This window comes from Epinephelus fuscoguttatus, unplaced genomic scaffold (genome assembly GCF_011397635.1).
Source record: "Epinephelus fuscoguttatus unplaced genomic scaffold, E.fuscoguttatus.final_Chr_v1 AP022699.1".
NCBI classification, from domain to species: Eukaryota; Metazoa; Chordata; class Actinopteri; order Perciformes; family Serranidae; genus Epinephelus; species Epinephelus fuscoguttatus.
Window position 1 is genome coordinate 300140 of NW_026057521.1, and position 23744 is coordinate 323883.

General features: G+C 40.8%; 1 protein-coding gene across 4 annotated transcripts in view; it reads right to left on the reverse strand.

The window, feature by feature from the left end:
• Window positions 1–23744, reverse strand: part of LOC125885353 (cytosolic phospholipase A2 gamma-like) — a 65021-nt gene that overhangs the window by 33024 nt on the left and 8253 nt on the right. For 2 of the 4 annotated variants that reach the window (XM_049570842.1, XM_049570838.1), the window contains exons 2-7: window positions 15610–15720; window positions 11041–11183; window positions 5519–5705; window positions 5321–5426; window positions 5097–5237; window positions 5–70 (exon numbers count right to left, since the gene is read on the reverse strand). In XM_049570842.1, the coding sequence (XP_049426799.1) occupies window positions 5–70; window positions 5097–5237; window positions 5321–5426; window positions 5519–5705; window positions 11041–11183; window positions 15610–15720 (754 nt within the window). The remainder of the gene's footprint in view (window positions 1–4; window positions 71–5096; window positions 5238–5320; window positions 5427–5518; window positions 5706–11040; window positions 11184–15609; window positions 15721–23744) is intronic. The other 2 variants (XM_049570839.1, XM_049570841.1) reach the window with 2 other exon arrangements.

A 23744-nucleotide genomic window follows, 5' to 3' on the forward strand; every position in this document is an offset into this window, starting at 1 on the left:
TTACCATTCAGCCATGGAGGTATGAATACTTTGACAGTCTCCTCATCAGCCAGTGCACAACCTAGAACACCTGAATGGTTTCAACACACACAGTTTAACAGAGAGGATTTGTATGCATGTATGATCAACAGTCCTACACATCAATACCTAATGGGTATTCTGTGATGCAAAGGCAAAGGTACACATCAGCTCCTTTCAATGAATAATAGGTCTACATGAACACAATTTTTTGCCATAGTTTTGGTTATCTCACAAGCTTGAAGTGGGCTGAGCTAATTCAAAAAGAGGTGATGGCATGTACATCATGGCATGGCATGTACAAGAAGGTCATTCTTTTTATTAAAAGACACAATTTTTGTTGCCAAGATTCGTGTCTACATAAAGCCAGCACATTTGAAAGTTCTTCAGACACAAAAATGGCTAAAACAAGGAACCTAACGCAGGAAACACGCCTGAAGATAAAGATTCTCAGCCAGGAAGGGTACAGCTGCCGCCAGATAGCCAGGAAGTGCAGATGCAGTCCTTCAGCAGTTGGATACACTCTGCAGAAATACAGACGAACCAACAGCTTGGAAGACAAACCAAGATCTACACGTCCAAGGGTTTCTTCAGCAAGAAATGACCGCATCCTGATCCGCATGTGCAGGCAAAACCGCCGAATGACATCACAGGAGCTTCAGCAGCAGTGGTCAAACCAAACTGGTGTCCAGTGTTCCACCCGCACTGTACGTGGCCGACTTTTAGATCATGGCTTAAGGTCCTACAAGGCTATCAAGAAGCTCCTGATCAATGAGAGACAGAGGTTAGCCTGGGGTCGTTGGGCCCAGGCACACAAGAACTGGACAGCCAGGAATTGGAAGAAGATTTTGTGGTCAGATGAGTCCAGTTTCCAGCTTTATCTTCCTCCTACTAATGTGAGGGTACGCAGAAGGCCAGGCGAAGCATTATCTCCAGCATGTACAGTACTTGCTGTCAAGCATGGTGGAGGCAGTATCATGGTTTGGGGATGCATGAGTGCTGCTGGTGTTGGTCATCTCACTGTCTGTGATGGCACATTGAACTCTACCAAGTATTGTACCATTCTCAAAACCCACATGCTCCCTTCTGCGCATGCACTGTTCCGTCGAGGTAAAAACTGGATGCTTCAACAAGATAATGCCCATTGCCACACATCCAAGGCCAGTAGAACTTGGCTGCAGGAGCACAGTATCCAGGTCTTGGCCAGCTCAATCCCCGGACATGAGCCCCATTGAAAATCGGTGGTGGATTATCAGAAGGTCTGTTTCAAAGCATAAACCAAAGAATTTAGAAGAATTAAAAGCAGTAATTCAAGAAGAATGGGACAAATTTACCCCTCAACAGCATGAAAGGCTCGTGGGGAACATGGCAGCCAGGATTAGAGCTCTACTACGTGCCAATGGCAGGACTACTAAATATTAATTTGATGATGTGATGGTTTATTTATTTTTTGTTCAGTTTTGAACACATTCTCTGTTATTTGTTGACTTTGATACCGACAATGTTGAGAACTGACATATTAAACTGTCAAGAATTTAGTTTCGTTAGTTTTTCTTGTAAACAATAAACAAAAAAATATGTTTGTATCTGTCTAATGCAGCCACACCTTTTGAAACACAAAAAAGATTTTTCCACAAATATTTCATGATGATATTTGAGATTGTGTAAAATTTTAAGGGCGTCCGAAAACTTTTTTCCACCACTGTATACTTTCAACATATTGTACCACAGTAGCCAGAACTATAACAATAATATTATTACTTTCATTAATGTTGTTGTAAGCTACTGTCATTACCGTCTGTCCTGCATCTCTCTCTCTCTCTCTCTCTCTCTCTCTTTCTGTCTCATTGTGTCATACGGATTACTGTTAATTTATTATGCTGATCTGTTCTGTACGACATCTATTGCACGTCTGTCCATCCTGGAAGAGGGATCCCTCCTCAGTTGTTCTTCCTGAAGTTTCTACAGTTTTTTTTTCCTCGTTTTTTCCGCTGTGAGGGTCCAAAGGACAGAGGGATGTTGTATGCTGTAAAGCCCTGTGAGGCAAATTGTGATTTGTGATATTGGGCTTTATAAATAAAATTGATTGATTGATTGATTGAGGAGGCTAAAGTAACTTGACTTTACACAGTCCAATCTGCCCTAAATTTGGCAGGCAGAATAAGAGTCCAGGTCCAAAGACATCTACAGCCTCACTGTCACAGCCTACCTTCTGACAACAGGAAGTCAGCCATATGTAACAAAAGATAATCCAGTTTACATGAAGTTCACATGGTGTGGTCTCCAGTCTAGCATCACATAGTGGACAAAAAAATGGTACAAAATTTGCAATTGGGCATTTCCAGTGCCACGCACTCCGGGTTGGAAATACTGTCTAAGTCATGCGCGCAGTGTCCAGCTTTGTAGAAATGCACAACTGTGTCAACCAACATCCCATCAGTACCCCTGATGTGTGCAAAGGTGCAAGGGCTTGCTTATCACTGCTTGCAGCTTTAAATAGTATTATATTTGCTGCATTATATATTGTATGTCATGGGATGACATATTGGTAGGCAGATTTGCTTTGTGGTTATGGTGAAAAGTTTGGTGTTTCATGGTTTAAGTGGCTCTCCTATTGAGACTTTGTCCATGCAAGTGTGGCTCTCATAGAAAAAATAGTGAGGATCACTGTGTTGAACTATTAATAAATGGTACCAAAATGTGTTTTTAATTTAGATTGTTGCTTATGTTGTTGTGAATATGTCAGTAGAATGAGAATACTTAAGATTTGGAGCCACATTTTTAGGGGATTTACTTTTGTTTTACAGCAGAAATTATTAGAACTTGATCTTTATTTTAGTCTTTCAGTTAACTAAATGTGTATCTTAGTGCTCAAACAGCCACAAGATTATAAATTATATTATAGTCATAATCAAGTATAAATTCACCCATGTTGCTAAAATCTGGTGCTTTCATTTATGCAACTTATTTCTTTTTGTTGCTCCTGTCCTAATTCTTAATCTTTAAAACATACTCCTTTTTTAAAGCTGTATTGTTCTTTGTTGTTTTGCCACTTAGTTGCAGCAGAACAAGTTGAAAACACAACACTGACATACACGATCAGCCAAAACACGAACATGAACAATACTGACCATCTCGTTACAATGCCATGCTCTGCTGGGAGGCCTTTGGTCCTGGCATTCATGTGGATGCCACTTGAAGCACTTCACTCATCCTCATATTAAATGTAATTTAAAAAAAAAATCCCTTATAGATTACGTAAATCTTTGAATGGATCTGCATGAAAATTGATCTGGGGGTCACCTACAACATAAATCCATCGAATGATTTATGTAACCTATTGAGGATTTTTTAAAATTAATATTTAATATTAGGAAACTTTGATTAGATTATGTTGGTAATGGCAATAACACTCCTCGATGGCAGTGCCCCAACATGCACCATGCCTCACCACAAAGAGTGCAAGGCATCAACTTTGCCTTTTAATTTCCCAGATCCCAATCTGAACGAGCATCCGTGGGACTTGCCAGTACCCCACCTCGCAACCGACAGGTCTCAAAGGATCCACCCCCAACACCTCAATGCCAGACTCCAAAGCACACCCCCAGAGGTCCTGTGTCCATGCCTTGACATGTCAGAGCCAAGTCTGATCCAAAAAGGCCCCACTGTGGATCGGGGGTACCTCTGGGGTACCGGTAAGTCCCACAAATACTCAATCAGATTGGGATCTGGGGAATTTGAAGGCCAGGTTGATGTGTTGAGCTCTCTGTCACCTTCTTCGGGCCACACCTGACCAGTTTTTGCAGTGAGGCATGGGGCATTGCTCTGCTTGGGGCCACTGCCATCAAGGTGCATTGTTGCCATTGGGGGTGGGGGGTGGGGTGGGAGGGTGGTGTACTAGGTCCCCAGCGGTGTTTGGGTGGGTGCTATGTGTAAAATGGTATCCACATGAAAGCCAGGAGCAAAAAATTTCCCAGCAGAACACCGTACTGTAACAACATGATCAATGTTATTCACTTCACCTGCCAGTGGTTTTAATGTTTTGGTTGATCAGTGTATTATCACTGTAAAGTTGTTATGGCTAACATGTTAGCCTATTCACACATTCTGCAGACAAGTGTTAGGATTGCACCTGTTTTTTTCCTTTCCCTCTTCCCTTCCCCCCTCCTTTCTGTGTGAGTGTGAGCAGGTGAGGCAGGCTGCAGCAATCATCTCCACACCTGCAGTCATTCAGCAATCCACCTGGAGTATTTGAGACCAGCTCTTCTCTGCAGTCGTCGCCAGTTCGTTGTCAACCTTTGTATGGTAAAGCTCTTGGCACTTATCTTGCACCAGGTTTTGTGCATGTTTGTTTGTGGTCGTTTACCTTGCTCCTAATTCTGACCTCCTTGGTTTCCAGTTTGCATCCCTGGAACTTCAGCTGCTGGCCTGCCTCGCCTGCTGCTGCCTTTGCCCGCTGCAGTCCAGCCTCAAGCTGCATCCTCCTCAGCCTGCTCTGCTCCTCTGTGTGCTCCACTCATCTGACACCCAATCCTGGATTTCCCCCCACCCTGCCTCAGTCCCACTTTGTCCTCTCCTAAGTCCTCGTTATCTGTGGTACCTGCCAGTGAGTACTATCTGTCCATGTGGTCCAACAGCAGTGTTGCTGCCTTGCATGCAGAAGACCCAGGTTCAAAACCTACTCTGGACTATAATATTATTCTCTCTGTGGAGCAAATAAACCCTTTTGAACTGAGCTCTGAGGTTGTCTGCATTATTGAGTCCACCTGTCGTTCTTTAATCTAACAGGGAGGAACAGTGTCATTCATATAAGTCCAATGTTCAATCTTTTTTTTAGCTCTGTTTGGTCTCCACCAACTTCTGGGAGAAATATCTGAATCTTCCTCATTCTGCTAAATAGTCCATGATGCAGATTTAACATTGTACTAGCTTGCTTTCTTTGAAAACATGTTCATTGGTATTTATTAGAAATAACTTTTAGTGCTGTAACATTCCTTTCACAGTAATAGAATCAATCAAGTCACCAAATTTGAATATAGCGTCTGTCTGTCCGTCCATCCGTCCTGCACAGTGATCACCTTGTAATGTCACCATGTCCATCTCTGGCTTCTCTTCCAGCAGTTCTCCAGCCTCAAACTTACTCCCCAGAAGAGATGTTTCAATGAAGAGACCCAACTCTGTGAAACCAGCCTCGTGAGGGCTCACCTCGAGCCACTTCCCTGAGAGACAGAAAGTCTGTTTACACTTGCAGTTCAATAATTCACTTAGGTCCTAATGCGACATTGCATAAGCATGTGTGTACCTTCTATGGGCCCATCTGAGAAGCAGTGCTTTTCTATGGCGCTGTAGATAGGGTAAGGGTTGGTGGCATTTCTGCTAACCTCGTCTGAAAGATGTCGTAGGTCCATCTGATGAGACACAAGATGTTTCTCTAAAGGATTACACATACAAATCAGTGTTGCATGGGAGCAAAAGTGTGTGTGTGTTTTCACCCTGACACCTGTTTCATGATCCCAGCAGAGGTCAAGACCCCCCAGACATCAGTGAGAGAGAAGTACTCATCCTTTGACCTCTCATTTATCCAGGCCAAAGCCTCCCCCAGCTCAACCCCAGGGCCTGACAGCCTTGACACTGCTGTGTCCATGTTGGCACTCCACTGTGGGTCACTGTAGATGGAGGACATGGACCTGTCAGAGGACACAGGTACACAGAGGTGAAGAGAAACTGTCACGGGAAAAAAAAACACTGCATTTTTCTGGAAGTAATAAAAGTTGTTCCAGCCAAATGTTAATGCAATAAAACACAGATTTATCATTTAAATTTAAAACCTGGGGCTTCAACATGAGGAGGCGACCATCTTTACTAATGCTAGTGAAAAAATGATGAGTATTGTGGTATACAAAGCTGATGTAAAACTGTGATAGAAGAAGATAAAAAAAACCTCTAAGGAAGGACGAATGCTGACTTCCAGAAGCTGAGGATCAAACCACTGCTTAGACTAAGATTACATGTGTCTTGCAATCAGATCTGCAACCATTTTTTATTTTTTATTTTAGAAAAGGCTCAATTTGGTGACAACCAGCATACATTGTACAGTTCTAAACTACCCAAGGCTTCTCGATGCTCATGGACTTCCCTCATTTTGGTCTTCAAACTTTTAGGAAACTGAGCTTGTTAAAGACAGTTAAACACAGAAATACTGACTAAACAATAATATTGGACTTCTTCTTCTTCTTCTTCTTAATAATAATAATAATAATAATAATATCATCATCATCATCATCATCATTATTATTATTATTATTATTATTATTATTATTTTCAAAATTTGCCATCCTTATGTAGGCTGAAGTTTTAGTGACTTAGTGACATTGGGCATTTAGAGTGGAGATTCATCTGTCCTGGATAATTATTGTTCTATTTTTAGACTGTCCGTCTCAGCTAAACTATTTGAATCCCTTTGAACAGCTATACACCTTAAATAATAAACTCAGTTAAGTTTAGACAAGGACATAGCACTGTAACTACAGCTTTACTGGTCACAAATTATATTACTGCTTTGGATGATAGAAAAAAATCATGTGCTGCACTCTTTATTTATTTATCCAAGGCATTTGATTCAGCGATTCACTTTACCAGTCATTCACTTCACACAGTGATTGACTGGGAAAACTCTGTGTGTTCCCACAGACAATTATAACTCTGCACCTCTAACAGTTAAGATGGGTGTTCCTCAAGGATCTATTTTGGGACTATATTTATTTTCTATTTATGTAAATGATCTTGGTTTAGGTTTAAATCTTGCCATAGCACACTTCATGACAGATGATTCTGTATTTATACTGTGGCATTATCTTTAAAAGTGGCAATGGATTTATTACAGACCACTTTTAAGTTACTGGAGATGTCACTTGTTAAATCAAAATTGGTTTAAACTTTAAAAAGACCAGATTATTGACTTTTCCACGTTCCAAGTCATCACCCACTGAGCTGGCACTCATCACATGTCCTTTGGTGTTCATTTTGATAGCCTCCTACAAAAACTCAGACCAAAGTAAGGTTATTATTTTCATTTAAAAAATGATTTCCTTTTACTGCTAGAAAGAGGTTAGTCCAAAATAGCCTTTTGTTAGTATCAGACCATGATGATGTCATTTATATGCATACATATTCATCTCTCTTGAAAATAACTGGATGTAGTCTATGGTTTAATAGACTTGAAGTGTTTAAGAAGAAAACTCCATCTGTTAATTTTCATTGCAAAAGCATTACCAGGTAAATTAGAACAGTACATACCTAGTTTACTGACAAATGAATCAAGTAGTTCTAACACTATGTCATCAGAAAAAAAATTCTCATAGTCCCAGCCACCCAAGCAGAGCCAAATAAATCTGCCTTTTCCTTTCATGCCCCACAAGCTTGGAATGAGCTGCAAGACATGCTTAACTTGGAAACTTTGCCCTCTCGTGACAGTATTTTAAAATCAGTTTATACAGAACAATGTTATTGCTTGTAACAAGTGCCATTATTTTCCAAGTTTCTTCAAGTAAGTTTTGTGTCTGCTGTTATACTTTGAAATATTTTTTGTAAGCAGATCTGTTGCCATTTGTACTAAGAGAGACACTGTATCTCAATCTGGTTGAATAAACGATAACTAAATTGAAAATTACATTTATCAAAAATAAAAATTGATATAAGAGATCTCACTTTAAAGAAGACAGCTGGAGCCCATCCTCCTCTGGCCCCTCCTGAATCTGAGGTTCGACAATCAGTTGGAGCCTCCTTTCCAGCACCCTGGATTAAACTTTACCCGGGAGGCTGAGCACTGTGATACCCCGATAGTTGGAGCACACTATACGGTCCCCTTTTTTGAAGATGGTGTCCACCACCCCGGTCTGCCACTCTGCAGGCACCGTACCCGACCTCCACGCGACACTGAACAGGCGTGTCAGCCAAGACAGCCCAACAGTGCCCAGAGCCTTCAGCATCTCCATCGTCCACTGAGAGCTTTTATCTTTGAGAACCAAATTCTGATAAGTTCATGTTAGGTCCAAGTGAATATTTGTGCCAAATTTGAGGAAAGTCCCACAAGGCCCTCTTGAGATATTGCATTCATAAAATGAGATGGTGTTGGGATTCACAGGACCACAGATGATTTGTCCTTTGTTAAAATCTAAACTGGACATGTGAAGGCTTTTCTTCTCTGCATGCTATTTGACACTAATCTCCACGGGGGTCACCACACACCTCAGTGAGACACAAGTCTCAAAACTTGATTGGACAGGACTTTTACAGTGACATGTGACTCTGTGATGTCACAGGCATCTGTAGAAGTTCTGCTCCCTTCAGACAGCTTTCTCTCTTACTCCGGAGCTGCCAAGCCACCCACACCTCTTCCCAGCTGGGCCTGGACCAGCCCAGATGTTCAGACCCTTGCTCCCTGCCCTGAACTATCAAAGGTGGGGCAATTGATCATAGACTCTCTAAACCTGAACTAGAGAAGTTAGATTTGTAAGCACAAGGTTTGCAACTAGCTTTCTAGCAACACAGAGAACCAAGTGAATTAGCACCCAGCATCTAACTCTGTAACACACCACCAAGTGACTCTTTCTTCCATCCACTCAAGGATAGGTAACATAACAACAGGGCATAGCTTTATCACAGCTTTACAGGCACAGCAAGACTGTTTAACTTGTTGTATGTGATTTAATGCTGTTTCTTGGGTAATTGTGATTGTTTGCAGTTAGGTCATTGATTAGTTGGCTTCGCCAAAGCTAAGTGTTTAGTTTGCTAATACTGTTCACAAACAGATTCTTGCACACAACTAAACAATCTCTGCACTAATCCAGACTGTTTGCAACACAAATCACATTGACATAGACTCATTAACAAATAGGCTTTCAACAGAGCTACACCCAACCAGGCATCTCGAAGTTCCAGCTTCTCTTCCTTTGTCTTTGTCCTGACCACACAGTCAGACAAACACCTCCCCCGATCTGAAGCCAGCTTTGATTCGGCCAACTTGTAGTGCTTTGTTGTCAGCCATTTTGTTTTGTAGGCCAAACAGCTCTTTGTTTACCACACCCGCCTTTGTCTTTCTCTCGCGCACGTGCACACGTGCGCGCACACACACACACACACACACACACACACACACACACACACACACCCCAAGCTTGTATGTAGCTAGTTAGAATTTGTGTGTTTTGGTTTTGTTTTGCTCACTTTATGAATAAATATAATTTTTGGAATCATACCTGCTGTCTGTTTAATATTGCACAAGAGTGAATGAATAGTCAACCTCTGCTGAGTCAAGAACTCCAAGATCCTTCAGGCTTTACTGTTAATTTTGGTTATTGTCATTCATTTAATTAATCAAAAATTCCAAATTAATAGTTTAGCATAATTTATGAGACTGATATCTTTAACTGGCTATCATTTTTCCTTTACGGGAATGGTGCCCCACAAGGTGATTTCATGTTTATTAAGTCACATTATTTAACATAATTATTAATTATTATTAATTATTTCCGATAGTCAGTTTACAACTTTAATGGTGTCCCCTTGGTGAGGCCTAATATTGTTGTTCCCTACATAATTGGTGCCTCAGTGTGACACCCTGAATTTATGTTCCCAACAATGGATACAATGTAACAGTGACCATGACCTTTGACCACCAGAATCTAATCAGTTCATTATTGAGTCCAAGTGGATGTTTGTGCTAAATTTGAGGAAACGGTTACTCCAGTTAAGCCAGTTAACCATTTGTAATACTGTGATCTCATTCTCGCCTCTCAAAAATAGAGAAGGAACAACCTCCTCTGCATCTACAGACTAGCTCTGACATTAACGATTGTTAAACTTTGCTCAACCAGTGATAACAAGTGGTGTAGTAGATGTTCATTAATCTTAGAATATGCATAGTAGCATAATTGAATTTTGCTCTTTTTTAGAAAGACTGATGGTATAGTGCAGGTGACCTAACTTGAGCCCGACCAAATATGTGTACATGCTAATGTAGTGTAGATGACCTGACATGACCCCAGCCAAATCTGGGCAAGTGCTAACAGAGGAGACGCAAATGTTCCCAGATCTGTTTATCTGAATAACAGGAAGCAGCAGTTTAAGTGATGGGAAGCCCTTAGAATGTGTATGTATGGGAAGGCTTGTAGGAGTGTCACGAATTTGTGAATTGATACTGCTTGTTTGTCAGACACTATAAATTGTCATGCTGTATCAATTCTACAGCTTTTCTCATGGGATTAAAAGACCCTCAAATGTGCAACTCTATGTGTGAGCCTCTTCTATTGTAAGTCTCATTTAGGCTGGAACATAATTGCCATTGTCGGAAGGAAAAAATGCTAAATGAGAGATTGAATTACAGGAGCTAATGCAAAAGAGGCTAGCATCAGCATGTTAACATTTAGCATTTCACTGTGCAAATGTTAGCATGCTGATGTTGGCATTAAGCTCAAAGTGCAGGTGTGTCTAAGCACAGCCTCACAGAATTGCTAGCATGAGTATAGACTCTTAATTTTGTTTTTATCTTTTTCACAAATTAATCTCGTTATTTTAAATATATATATGCAACTGAATGATTATCTTATCACACAGAAAATGTTACATAGGTTTTCAGCATGGTTATCCCAAGATAATTAAATTGTGCATCAAGATAACAGATTTTAAAAGATGGTGACTCCCAGCATCTAAACTATATCAGTATCAGTCTTAATGCAAATACAGCATTTGATCAATAGTAATATATTAGATCAAAATTTGCCTTCTAAATTTGCATTATAATTCCATGTACCAGTAAGATCTTAAGTCCTGTGTCCTGCATGTCATAACCATCTCTACTCACATAGACTCTGTCTTTCTTCACAGTAAAAAAGAAATGCTGTAAAATAAACCTCAGAATTTAATACAATCGTTGATTCCACTCTGTGTTGTGGCTTGTCCATCTGTTCAGATTTCATGCATACACATTCTCCTGTTTATGTGTGCAAGTGTGATTATTTTTACCATGTTGACCCAGAAACTCCTCCGAGGTAGAGCAGAGTGTCCAACAGATCTTCCTTTTCCATCTGATAGAGGGAACCCACCAGACCCACAGCTGCCCTCTGGCCACCTCCTGATGCCAACAGAGCGATGTGGGGAACCGAATCCTTGTTGGAAACATGATGGAGGGATGACTAGTTTCATAGCTGTTAAGCTAATTGCCTTGGACAGTCAGCTGTAAAAGATTGTCTTCAATATTATTACCATAATTATTTTACTTCATTGTTATGGTTATTTATGAGGTTATTAGTGGTTATTGGGTTTTTGAACTCTCCATCCCTTTAGACATGCATTGGAATGATACAATGTATTGATGTCCTCTTTTGTGCGACAGTAACTCAAAATTCTCATCAGATTGAAGCTGTATTAACAATTGTTTCTCTCTTCCTCCCAGTCATTTCTGACAGACTATAACCTTATTAAATCACACTGAACATAAATTTAAATGCATCACTCTTGTTTTTGCTCTCATTTATCATAGGTTCAAGTGAAAGATCTGAGACTTTCCTTTCTGCACTCAAAAGATATTTCTGTCAAATTCTGGTTGCAAATTTGTTAAAATCTGTGTTAGTGAGCACTTCTCCTTTACCTAGATAATCCATCTACCTTACAGGTGTGGCATATTAAGTTGGTGATTACACAGCATCATTACTACACAGGTGTGCCTTGGAATGGTCACTATAATATTACACTCTAAAATGTGCAGTGTGATCACACAGCACAATAACACAGATGTCATAAGTTTTGAGGGAGTGTGTTATTGGCTTACTGACTGCAGGAATCAGTCACAAATGTCTTAAATAAACAGACTGTTTTTGCATTGATCTCAGTCTGTGGACCCTTTTGTGGCTCTAGTCCAGCTAAATTGGTGTATGGCTTTTCTTCTCTGCCGTCCTTTCTAGTTTGTGTATTTTGTTCCATTGTTTTGCTACTGTCCTGCTCAGGGTTGTTTGGTTTGAGACAGTGTAAAAACTAAATGCTCTGGTCATCTTTGCTCAGTGTTTTCTTTGATAGTGTGCTTTTTAAACATTGTAGTGCAGGGCTTGATGCTAACTTTTTTCCCAAGGAGCACATGTGCTCCTAAGTTGAAAAAGTAAGGAGCGCACAAAGAACTTTAGAGGCACAATGTAAATTGATCAAATAATGTGTTTTCCGTAATAAACATGATGCAAATAGACATTTACAAGCAAAATTATTTAATGAATTTGTATACAAAATGTACAGAAAGGTAAAATCATCAAGTTTTGAAAAAGTACTGCAATTTAATTTTGTCTTTAATGTTATTATCTTATATATATTATCTTTGCAATATGATTATCTTATATAATGTTATTACTATCCTAAAACATTCTCCAGGTCCTCTGAAACTCTGCAGGACTTCCACCCTGCCCAGCAGCGGTACCGTGGCGAACGGTCCCTAACTGCGGGGAGAACAGAGCAGGCCTCCCCGAATGTCCGCCGTTTTTCCCGGTCTGTCTCCTCCACACTTTGACTTATTTCAACGTTGCCGACAGTGGGACTTAACGACCGGGCTCCACCGGCTGCAAACGTAAGCGTCACGTCAGCGTAGCGTCGCAGCGTATTTATTGGGGCTCCACTGACTGCGTACGGAAGCGACATGTAGAGAAGCCAGCAGGGTTGTTTACCGCCGAGCTGAGAGGCTGCATGTAGGCTGAAAGAAATGTTAAAGCATTTTCCACCTAAGTTATTACATATATTTGAGTTATCTACAAGTTTACTGTACTGTTTGTCATCTACTCGCTTTCAAATGTCCGCCACGGACATTTACACAATGTCACGGATAAACATGGGTAAATGCATGAAAAAAAATCATCACATATCACCTATGATAATGGTTTATTAATTTAAAAACACATTGTGCTCGTTTAGCACACTATTTCATGTAGTTTTTATCTGCCGGAGGGTCGCGTAGGGGAGCACAGCGCAACAAAAATAGAAGAGCCGCGTAAAATAGAGAGTTGTCGCGCGACAGACGGGGGTTGTTGCGCCGCTCCCATTGCCGGTGGAGCCGCTGTAATTGATTAACAGGGGGGCGAGCTGCTACGGGACTCGCGCTGTAGACGTGTCGTGCCGCTGACGTGCCTGGTGGATCCCGGCCGTTATATTAATTGTGCCGACAGAGGCTTGGAAAACCGCCCATAACGCCAGGGCCTGCCCTGCCTGCGAAGCGCAGCGCATGGAAATTCTCCCGCGAGCCAGAGCACTTCCGTTCACATCAGACGCGCATTTCTCCACGCTGGTCGACAAGCGGTTCTGCTCCCAGCTGTTGTCTCCGTCACATTTGGGGCTGTTTTTCCATCATGGGTCACTACCGAGCTTGACACATTCGCTCGCGGCTCGCGCAGAAAATAGACCAGACGCCGAAATGATCGCTGCAGGGCCGGCGGCGGAGCTGTGCGGCGCGGCCAGTGTGGATGACACAATCGGTTAACATGGCACCGAAAGGAAACTGGCTTCACTTCTCGGCGCTTCGAGGCTATTCACGGTGCTTCCGCAGGCGGTGTGGCTCTTAACCGTGTCACACAGGGAAGAGGGAAGAGGGAAGGTGGCTGGAGTTCCTCCAACATTTGCGGTTAGATTACCATATTTTTTTATTGACAAAAATATAGGCTGCTTCGGCTTATTTTTTTATGCCTCCAGATTAGTGTTGTCACGGTACCAAAATTGGATCCCACTGTACGATACCAATGAAAATATCACGGTTCTGAGTAGTATCACGATACCACAGCAAAAATGAGGCAGATGTGCCTTTTGTCATTTATGAAAAGATAAATCACTATACTTCACTATACTTACTTCACTTTATAAATCATACTTCACTATACTTACTTCACTTTATAAATCACGACAGCAAAAATGAGGCAGATGTGCCTTTTGTCATTTATGAAAAGATAAATCACTTTTCTATTATAGGCTGCATCAATGATATTTCAATGGAATAAATTACTTACTGACTTATTCATACTTCAAAAACAGCATCAATGAGTGATTAACATAGGGGGGATCAAAATAAAATAAATAAATAAAATAAAAATCAACCAGCCACCCTCCTCCCCTGACAGTCCCTTCATAAGTAAAGAACAGTCCCTAAAGTGCGGTGAGGTTTGTGGGCCATGAATGGCTCGTTTCTCCTCTGACACGTCACATACCTGTGTTTGGCTGGCTCGGCTGTCCATGTACTTCTGGGCAGTCCACACGCCAAGAAGAGGATATTATTGGAGCTGACTTATCCGTCGCCGGTAAGCCGATGGCCGCCATATTTGACAAGAATACATTACTGTCTGTGTCTGTGACCCCCGTTCAACCCACAACCGATGGGATTCGCCTTTCGTTTCTGCTGGTGGTTGAAATCTGTTGGCTGCTCGCACAGCGTGCTGAATGATTTAAGCCTATTTTGCTCGCTCAAAATTATTTTTAGTCGCAAATGCAGTGAGGGACAGATCGCCACACTGCCGACATTTTACTTTGTGCGTCACGGCACGCTGTTTGATTGCATTATCAAAACACACCGCTATTATTCGGCCTTGCTTTTAACTTATTCCACCGAATACTGAATGTGTTTTTTTGCAATATTCGGCCGAATATATTCGGTTATCGAATATTCGGTGCATCCCTAGATTTCAGCTTTTAGTAACTTCCCACAGTATCTGCTACCAAACAACAATACAGCTTCAGTACAGAGAATATGTACGTTACTTTCAACAAGCCAAATCACGACTTGAGGATGTGATGGAGTCCACTCTGTTCCAATGAGAGTCTATGATGCTTATAAAAGTCATGTAGAGAACAGATATTGGTGATATATAAAGAGAGATCATTATAACATACTGTACATGTGAGAGAGGACATTTGTTCAGACTAGGGCATTAACGACTTTGATTTTTTTTCAGGTTGACTTATCTATCAATAAAGTCGAAGTCGAGTCGACAAGTCATTTGATGACGTTATCACATTGACATGGCGGAGGAAAGTGAAGTATCTCCACACATGTAATGTGTGTTTGTCAAGGCCCGAACATACTCAGGCTGAACGGACTCTGCGGAGGTCCGCGCGGACTTTAAGCAGACGTCCGCAAGCCCTGTGTGCTCAAAGCTCAGATTTTACGACCGCGCAGACTCCGCGCAGCAGTGACTGCTCTGCATGTATTTTTCACATCGCGGGGATTTTTCACAGACATTTTTACAGGAAACTACAACGTGGAAGTGCACTCGACTATGAAAGCCCAAATGACTGCGGACATTCCTCGCGGAGTCTGCTCCGCTTATTGTACGCCCGAGTATGTTCACTTTACGGATAAAGTATCAGCGTAAGCCAATCAGAGGCAGCGATTGCATTCACACGACTTGTCGACTCCTCCCGGGGGGTGTCAACTTGTGCCACTGACGTCAACATGTCGACAAATCAACTTTTCTGTTAATGGCCTAGTTCAGACATGACACATTCCTAAAGAAAAAATAAGAAAAGAGGAAGAGACAGAGACAAAAAGGAAAGTGTGAGAGGTTTCTGTCTTACTGCAGCACAGTTGATCCCCAGCCTTCTGAGTGACTCCAGAACTACTTGTTTTCTCTTGTGAACATATTCTTGTTCTCCAGCACACAAAGACTGGGACTGGCGGATGCGTCTCTGGAAATGATCAAATACAGCTAATTAAATTAGACTAAAGAAGAAATAATAGAACTAAGTAAAGATATGCATTATTTACAAGGCATTCTCAAAACACGACGCTTCAAATAATCAAAATAAAACAATTCAGGCCACAAAGTACACACAATATAATAGAATAACATACCGGTGTGTCACAGTCTCCCTCTCTCCCTCACCTGCTCCTGGTAAATTTCCATTCACCTGCACCCTGCCAGCCAGCCAAGCTCCCCTCATCAACACAACTCCTCTCACCTGTGCACACAACTGCCTCTCATCAGCACTCCCTGCATATAAGGAGCTGCTGCCTTTCCCTGAGTGCCAGATTGTTCTTTGATTTCATGCAAGACTTTCCAGCATTCACACTTCATTTAATTCCCTGGTACCGACCCTGCTTGTTCCTGACCTGCCTCCATCGTCTCTGCCCTGGTAATCACCTCAGCCTTGTGTGTCCAACTCTGAGTCTTGCCCGCTCCCTTCTTGGTTCTTGTCTGCTTGGCTCTGTGGCTGCACGGTGCTACACCAGTCCTGCTTACCTCAGCTGTCCTGGGTTGGCTAGCTACTTCAGTCTCCACTCCACTACCAGCCTCACGACAAACCCACCTGCACTCATAGTACAATCCCCAGCTCTCAAACTGCTCTCAAGTGTTGACCACCTGTTCTCGTCTCACTCACTTACTGCTGTAAGTACAAGCAAGCTAAATTTAAAGACCCCAGAACTGTTGCATATTGGTGTAAGCATTAAAGCTAACTACCAACTGTCTGCCTGCCTCAGTGTGTTGCATTTAGGTCTGCACTCAACCCTTGACACGGTGGTGGTAAGAACACTGAAAATCTATATTCAACTTAAAGTCCAATTACTCCCATAAAAAAATATTCAAGTAAAAGTGAAAATTACCATTGGAAAAACCTACTCAAGTAAAAGTAAAAAAGTACCTGGTTATGAAATTACTTTACTTTTCATTCGGTCCAGTGCAAAATAATGAAAGAACAGCATATGTTTTGATCAGCAGGTCAGCTAATTAAACAGATAAGAACAGCTTATACAACTGAGATATGAATAATCTCCCAACCCTTCTCCATCTCTTCTTATCTGCCCTGTCTTCATTATCAAAACATCAAAGATAAACGTTGCACATGAAAAATTAACATAGCTAACATTAGCTAGCGAACTACGATGGATGGATACTTTATTAATCTCAAGGTATATTAAGCCACCCAGTAGCTTAGCACATACAAAAACACAGCTACACACAGGGATAGAGAATAAAAGAAAATAAAACATTAGAATATAAACACAGCAGTGAAGTGATACTACAGAGAGCTGTTACTACAGTAGATATGCTGATGATGGTAGTGCAAATTTAGGTGGTCAACAGCCCAGGTATTGCAATGTAAGGTTATTAAATTGAAGTGTAAGAGCAGTGCAGGAGTAATGAATACATTGCTATGGATAAAATAAATGCAGTTGAAGATAAATATACATACAGATGCCAGTGCATATACAGATTTTTTTAGGAGGTGTTCAATTATGGGGTTTGTAAAGTGGCTCACGCTGAAAATAACATCAACATTTTGCCACATTTAGCTTCAAACAATGTTAATGTTAAATCTAAATATTAAATCTAAATCTAAATGCTAAATCTAAATGTTAAATGTTAAATCTAAATGTTCTGGGTGAAACTAAATATTTAGCTAATATGCAAATTCACACTGCCGGTTACCGGAAGTACCAAAATAAAAGCTCGAGAATCAAATAACAAATTAAAACCAACTTATCGGGGGAAATGAACACTTGAACATACGTTAGCGTGATAATAACTACCTAAAATAACAAAAAACATGTTTGGAGAAATTTTATTTGACGTGTACTTTGAGTTGTTATTGTCCCTTTGGAGGGAATCACCTTGTTGTTTACAAATACTTCTGGGTAGAAAACCAGCAGAGTTTAGCTACGTATGAATATCTCACATTTTTCACGTCACTATATCATCGTTTAGACTAATCTGGTGTTTGTAAAGTCTATAAGCACAATGATTGAACAAACATTGCTATTTCTGTGTGCACGTTTTGTAATTAATAACATGGTTATCGTAGATTAGTTGGGCTAACCTTTAGCTGTTAGCCCCATTAGCGGTGTCTGTAATGACTCATTAACTCTAAACGGTCTGTGAAAAAAATTTTTTTTTCAGCGGATGTCTTAGTTACAACATGATTGAGCTAGCAAAGCAGTTTTGTGTCGCTATGTGTGGTATTTATTCAGTTTTGGGAAATTACAATGTCTAGAAAGCATACCCAGATAGCACACATACATCTGGCCGATGTCGGCCTGAGGATGACACATCGGCCCTGAATTTATAACGTCTGACAAGCGTCGGCCGCATGGGCGGATATCTTTAAATTTAATACTCTTTTGTCCCAGCTCATCAAACGTCTCTGTTACGTCGGCTTTGAGTCAGCCCTGTGCCATAGAATGTCTGCCCACATACGGAAGTCACCACTGAAGGCGGAATTTCATCTCCGCGGTTTTTGTTTGGAACTGAGCTCGCAGGACACAGCATCTCATCGCAGTTGGATTCAGGTAAGCTCTACTGGAATAAATTGGCAGAAAATAGCTTTGTTGTTTCTTCTGTGACCGTTAAAAGGGGTTCCTGGTGAGTGGCGAAGCACAACTGGGTGTATATAGCTTAGCACAGCTCCCCATCGGCTAATCTTTTGTTAGCTGTTAGCTACTTTAGCAGTTTAGCTCATGTTAGCTAACAGGCTATAACTGTGGTGTTTTCATTTTATTTTCCCTAGTTGACGTTATCTGCTCATCTGGTTATTGTGAACACTCGTTTTGGGTTAAAGTGGAAGTGCTCAGAGCTGCCACCCGTGGTCCCCGGCCCCCCCGGCCTGACCTCCGGGGCCCTGGACGGATGCTTAAGTGTGGGTGACAAGCGCAGAGAGGAGCGCAGAGGTCAAATAGTGAAATTAAGGATGCCTTCGGTATGTTGGTAATGTGATTTTATGGGCAATTTATCAGTCGAGGTCTCCTCCTCTGCAAAGCAAACTGACCCGGTGGCTACAGGTAATAGCGCAGTTTTGAAGCCACTGTTTTTCCGAGATGAAGGACTGATTGTTGAGCTGCTGTTAACAGTTAACGGAGTTAACGCCGGATCCCGTTATTTAACAGTTTCCACACTGAATGAAGCAGAGTGACGGACCCAAAGCCTTCAATCTGGCTAAAAGACAGCTGAAATGCTTAAAAAAATACAGTGGTGAAGTTGGGATTTGTTTCTTGAAGTTATGTGCTCATCATCTTTTCTGTATCTTGCAGGCTGCCAGGAGAAGCGGACTGGCCGTCAGTTATTGTTTGTGGAAATTTGAAAATAAAGTTTCTCAAATTGACTTTTGTCTCTTCATTGTGCACACTTACATACGAAATAGGGTAACAGACAGTTATTTTTGAATGTTAGCATTAATTTCTCACATTGAATGGTGAAATAGTTGTAGTTTGAAAGGTCCAACCTAAATGAATAAAGGTCGTAATTAACAAAGCATATTAATATTAATGAAGGATCGCCTACTGAGTGCAGCTTTTTATTGATCGTTTGAACGTCGCATGGTGGTCATTTTCGATTAAAGGCCGACGTCTCAGCGACGTCTTGGCAATGAGCAAACGCTCTCCCTGCTACGTCTTAACGATCTAAACTTGATACATCGGGCCAATGTCGGCTAGATGTATGTGTGCTATCTGGGTAGTGGTCGCAGCTGACAGGGTCAGCTAACAGCAGGAGCAAAGCTAACATCAGGATGTCATCTGTTAAAAGCCTCCCGTTGTCGGATATGACATGAAACTACTCCAGTTAGTTCAATCATGTTGTAACTAAGACATCCGCTGGAAAAGAATATTTTTTTCACAGACCGTTTAGAGTTAGAGTCATTACAGACACCGCTAATGGGGCTAACAGCTAACGGTTAGCCCAACTAATCTACGATAACCATGTTATTAATTACAAAACGTGCACACAGAAATAGTAATGTTTGTTCAATCATTGTGCTTATAGACTTTACAAACACCAGATTAGTCTAAACAATGATATAGTGACGTGAAAAATGTGAGATATTCATACGTAGCTAAACTCTGCTGGTTTTCTACCCAGAAGTATTTGTAAACAACAAGGTGATTCCCTCCAAAGGGACAATAACAACTCAAAGTACACGTCAAATAAAATTTCTCCAAACATGTTTTTTGTTATTTTAGGTAGTTATTATCACGCTAACGTATGTTCAAGTGTTCATTTCCCCCGATAAGTTGGTTTTAATTTGTTATTTGATTCTATAAACACAGTCTGACCATCTCGAGCTTTTATTTTGGTACTTTCGGTGACCGGCAGTGTGAATTTGCATATTAGCTAAATATTTAGTTTCACCCAGAACATTTAGATTTAACATTTAACATTCAGATTTAGATTTAGCATTTAGATTTAGATTTAATATTTAGATTTAGATTTAGCATTTAGATTTAACATTTAGATTTAGATTTAATATTTAGATTTAACATTTAACATTTAGGTGCCACATTTAACATTTAGATTTAACTATTTAATATATTTCTAAGTTAACAAATATTGCTGTAAATGTGGTAAAAGGTGACGTTAAAAAATTCACAACACTTTTTTAAACATTGTTATTGTTGTTATTTTCAGCATGAGCCACTTAACAAACAGCACCCCATATTCAATAAGTAAAAACTGTTTTTACATAAGTAATAAGGAATGCTGGAAAACAGAAAATGCACAGTAGGTTAAATATGAAGTGCTAACAAGAGATGAATATCTAAATAAATACAAATACAATAGGATGTAAATATATAAAGAAAATGTAAATTCAAATTGTGCAAGATTAACAACCAGAAACTGATTGACAGTCTGGCTGCCTGTCCATTCCAACCTGCTGTTGCTGGGAGGAGTTAAGTAGCCTCATGGACTGGGGGACAAAAGACTTCTTCAGTCTGTCTGTTGAGCTGGACTGGGAGAGCAGTCTGCCACTGAACATATTCTTCTGCTTAGTGAGTGTGCTGTGCAGAAGTAGCAGGCATTGTCCATAATGGACAGCAGTTTGTTAAAGTATTCACAGCTTACTTCAATCCAGGATTTCTCCCAGAAAAGTTGTTAGGCCAGGTCGCAAGTATCTTCTGACAGAGCCTGGCATAGGCGAGCAGACAAGTGACTTTTTAATGGGGCCATAAACACTTTGATTTTAATTTTACCAATTCAGCAAAATTAATCAAAATTAATGTATTTATGTATAAAATGTAGTATTTGGTCTCATATGGAATATATGACGATTTGGTGTGTATTCATGAGAGATCAAAATAGGGAGACAAAACAAGATTTTGCATATGACCCCCAAAAAGCTAGAAACATCCCTGCTAACTGGTATGTCTACTACTGGACAAGATGCAGCTGTCATGGGGAGAGGAGCAGCATGTTGCCAAGGACAAAATGAGATGGAGAGATATCATTGCAGCCCTCAGTCCCACAGAGGAAGAAGAGGAGTCAGAAAGTGGTTAATGTTAGTGACATGATATGTCACGGTGTTTTGACTCCTCATAGTCATTGACGGTATAAATGGCAAATGTGGTTAGGTAAAAAGTAGATTACTGGCTCAAAATATACTTGAATAAAGACTACAAGTACAATTTAAAAAAAAAAAAGAAACATGAAAGTACTACTTCCTCAAAAAATAGACTTTTTTTTTTTTTACACTTGTGCGTTATTTGTAACGCATTACTACTCACCCCTGAATACATCAATGAAAGAATGCTGTAATGTATTCTTGTGCTGCTGCAAAATACCCCAAGGTTTTAAAACATGCAAATAGCAGGGGTGCTCCGTATTTCCCCATGCAGGGTTAAAAGTAACAGTTTCCATAGTTACACAGGGTCAAACAAGATGTGCTTTTGGTTAGTTTACCACAGTGCCAGCAGATGGTCTCCCGTTGATTTTTTAAAATTTTGGACAAGTTTTCATGGAGATCTGTCATAAAAGAACATTTTCAGCATAAGCTAAATTTTTTCATGGCCCACCACAATCAAAATATCTGCAGCCATGTTTTGATTTTCTTTGTTTGGAGCTATACTGTTCAATAGGTGGACTGTTGGAATATATTTACCATTTGGTTAATCTTTGCTCCATGCAGAGCATACTCTAAGCACAGATGGAAGAGCAGAACATCAGGCGCAGAGAAAGTGAAATTTAATTTACCTATGGCTAAAAACCAGTGGCGTCGCCTGGCCTGGGCATCCGGGGCTTTAGCCCCGAATGTTTTTTCTTAAGCCCCGGATAATTCAACTTCAGAAGAAATAATGATAACTGTACATTAACGAGCCACTAAAGAAGTTGTAGTTTTCCATTTTCAGTGAATGCAACACAGGATGACGTCGAGACTGGTTAATCAGAGAGAGGGGTTGCGTGAAGCATCCGTGTTTTATTGGCTAATAGCCTCGCGTCACTAGGCTCTTCTGGTATCTAAACCGTTGGCGCGCTGGAGGGAGATGTTTTAGCAACAACACGAAAGATCATGGATATAAGACGTTTTTTCAAAAACAAGGAGGCTGACTCGGCTGAGGCTCACGTCTCCGGGGAGCCGTTACCAGAAACAGGTAAATTAATATTTTAAATTCTGTTTATTCCTTCAAAATTATGTGAAACGTGTAGTGTTGGGGGGCATGCCGGCGGAGCTGCGGGACAGTCCTCCCCGGTGATAGACGCTCTTAGGCGGGCTGAAAATCCCTGAAGGCTCGGTACGGCTGGCAACTTTTCCCATACATAAATTCAGTGATAATTTTTCTCACATGAGTTACCAAAGATACCGCACACAACTACGTAACTGTTGTTATGTCCTTCTAACGTTGCTGTGTGGGTTGAAGTGTTGGCCTTTTTCTTTTTATTGTGAAAGCTGAGCTTTCACAATAAAACTCCCGAGGACTTCCGAAGGGCTGCCGAGCGCTGCCGAGCACCTCTATCTCATTTTGCCTTAAACTGACTCATGTAATGTGCATTTTTTGGGGAAAATATGGCTCCTGATATAGTCTGTAGGCATCATCACTCAACTTTTTCACATGGTCTGGTGTTAAAAAAAAAAAGCAAACTAAAAATCGCAAATCATGTAACCTCTAACATTTTTTAAAAATTGAGGGGGAATATGACTTGGCTTCAGTCAAAATATTTACAAAATATTTATTTTTTTGGCTTTAATTCCTGTGTTATCTATAAGTGCATCATCCTGTTTCTATCAATATAATATAATTTTATTTTGACACATTTTGAAGTACATGTTGGCAGTATTTGGTTGTAGACAAGACGCAATAAGGCTCAAGAAAGCATAGAGTTTTTTTCCCAGGTAGGATCCCCTAGACTTCCCTATAAGGTTCTGGGCTCAGCCCCCAATGTTCTCAGTCCCAAGAAGCGCCCCTGCTAAAAACGCTCAAAAGCGATGAGCTAATCACAGTGCGTATAGCCATTCCCATACACTCGGACATTCTCTGCCTGGACGTCCATTGAAATGCATTATAGAAAGTCAGTTTCGTTTCGCTTTGTCGGAGATTTGAAGTTTAAAAGTGGTCTAACGGTGTGCGTGGGGTACATGCAAGTCCGATACAAGGCATCCTGAGAGGCTGGGTGACGAGGTGTTTGTACTCTTTAAACCACATCTCAACCGAGAAAAGTGTCTCCTTTGGATAAAGTTGTGCGGTAGACCACAACATCAACTCAACGTGATTAAGATTAACAAGGATGTCTACATCTGTTTTAAGGTAGGTCAACATCGTGTTTGAGGTAACATAGTCACTGCTGCAAAGAAATATAAAGTTATTTTTAACATCTCTAGCTAACGTTAGCTAAAGTTAGCCTAACGTTAGCTCTTAGCTGCATTGTTCATAATAACACCTTGTTTGCTGGGAGTTCATTAGCCTATTATTTTGTTCTAGTTTTGTACTTGTACAAAACTTGTACATCATT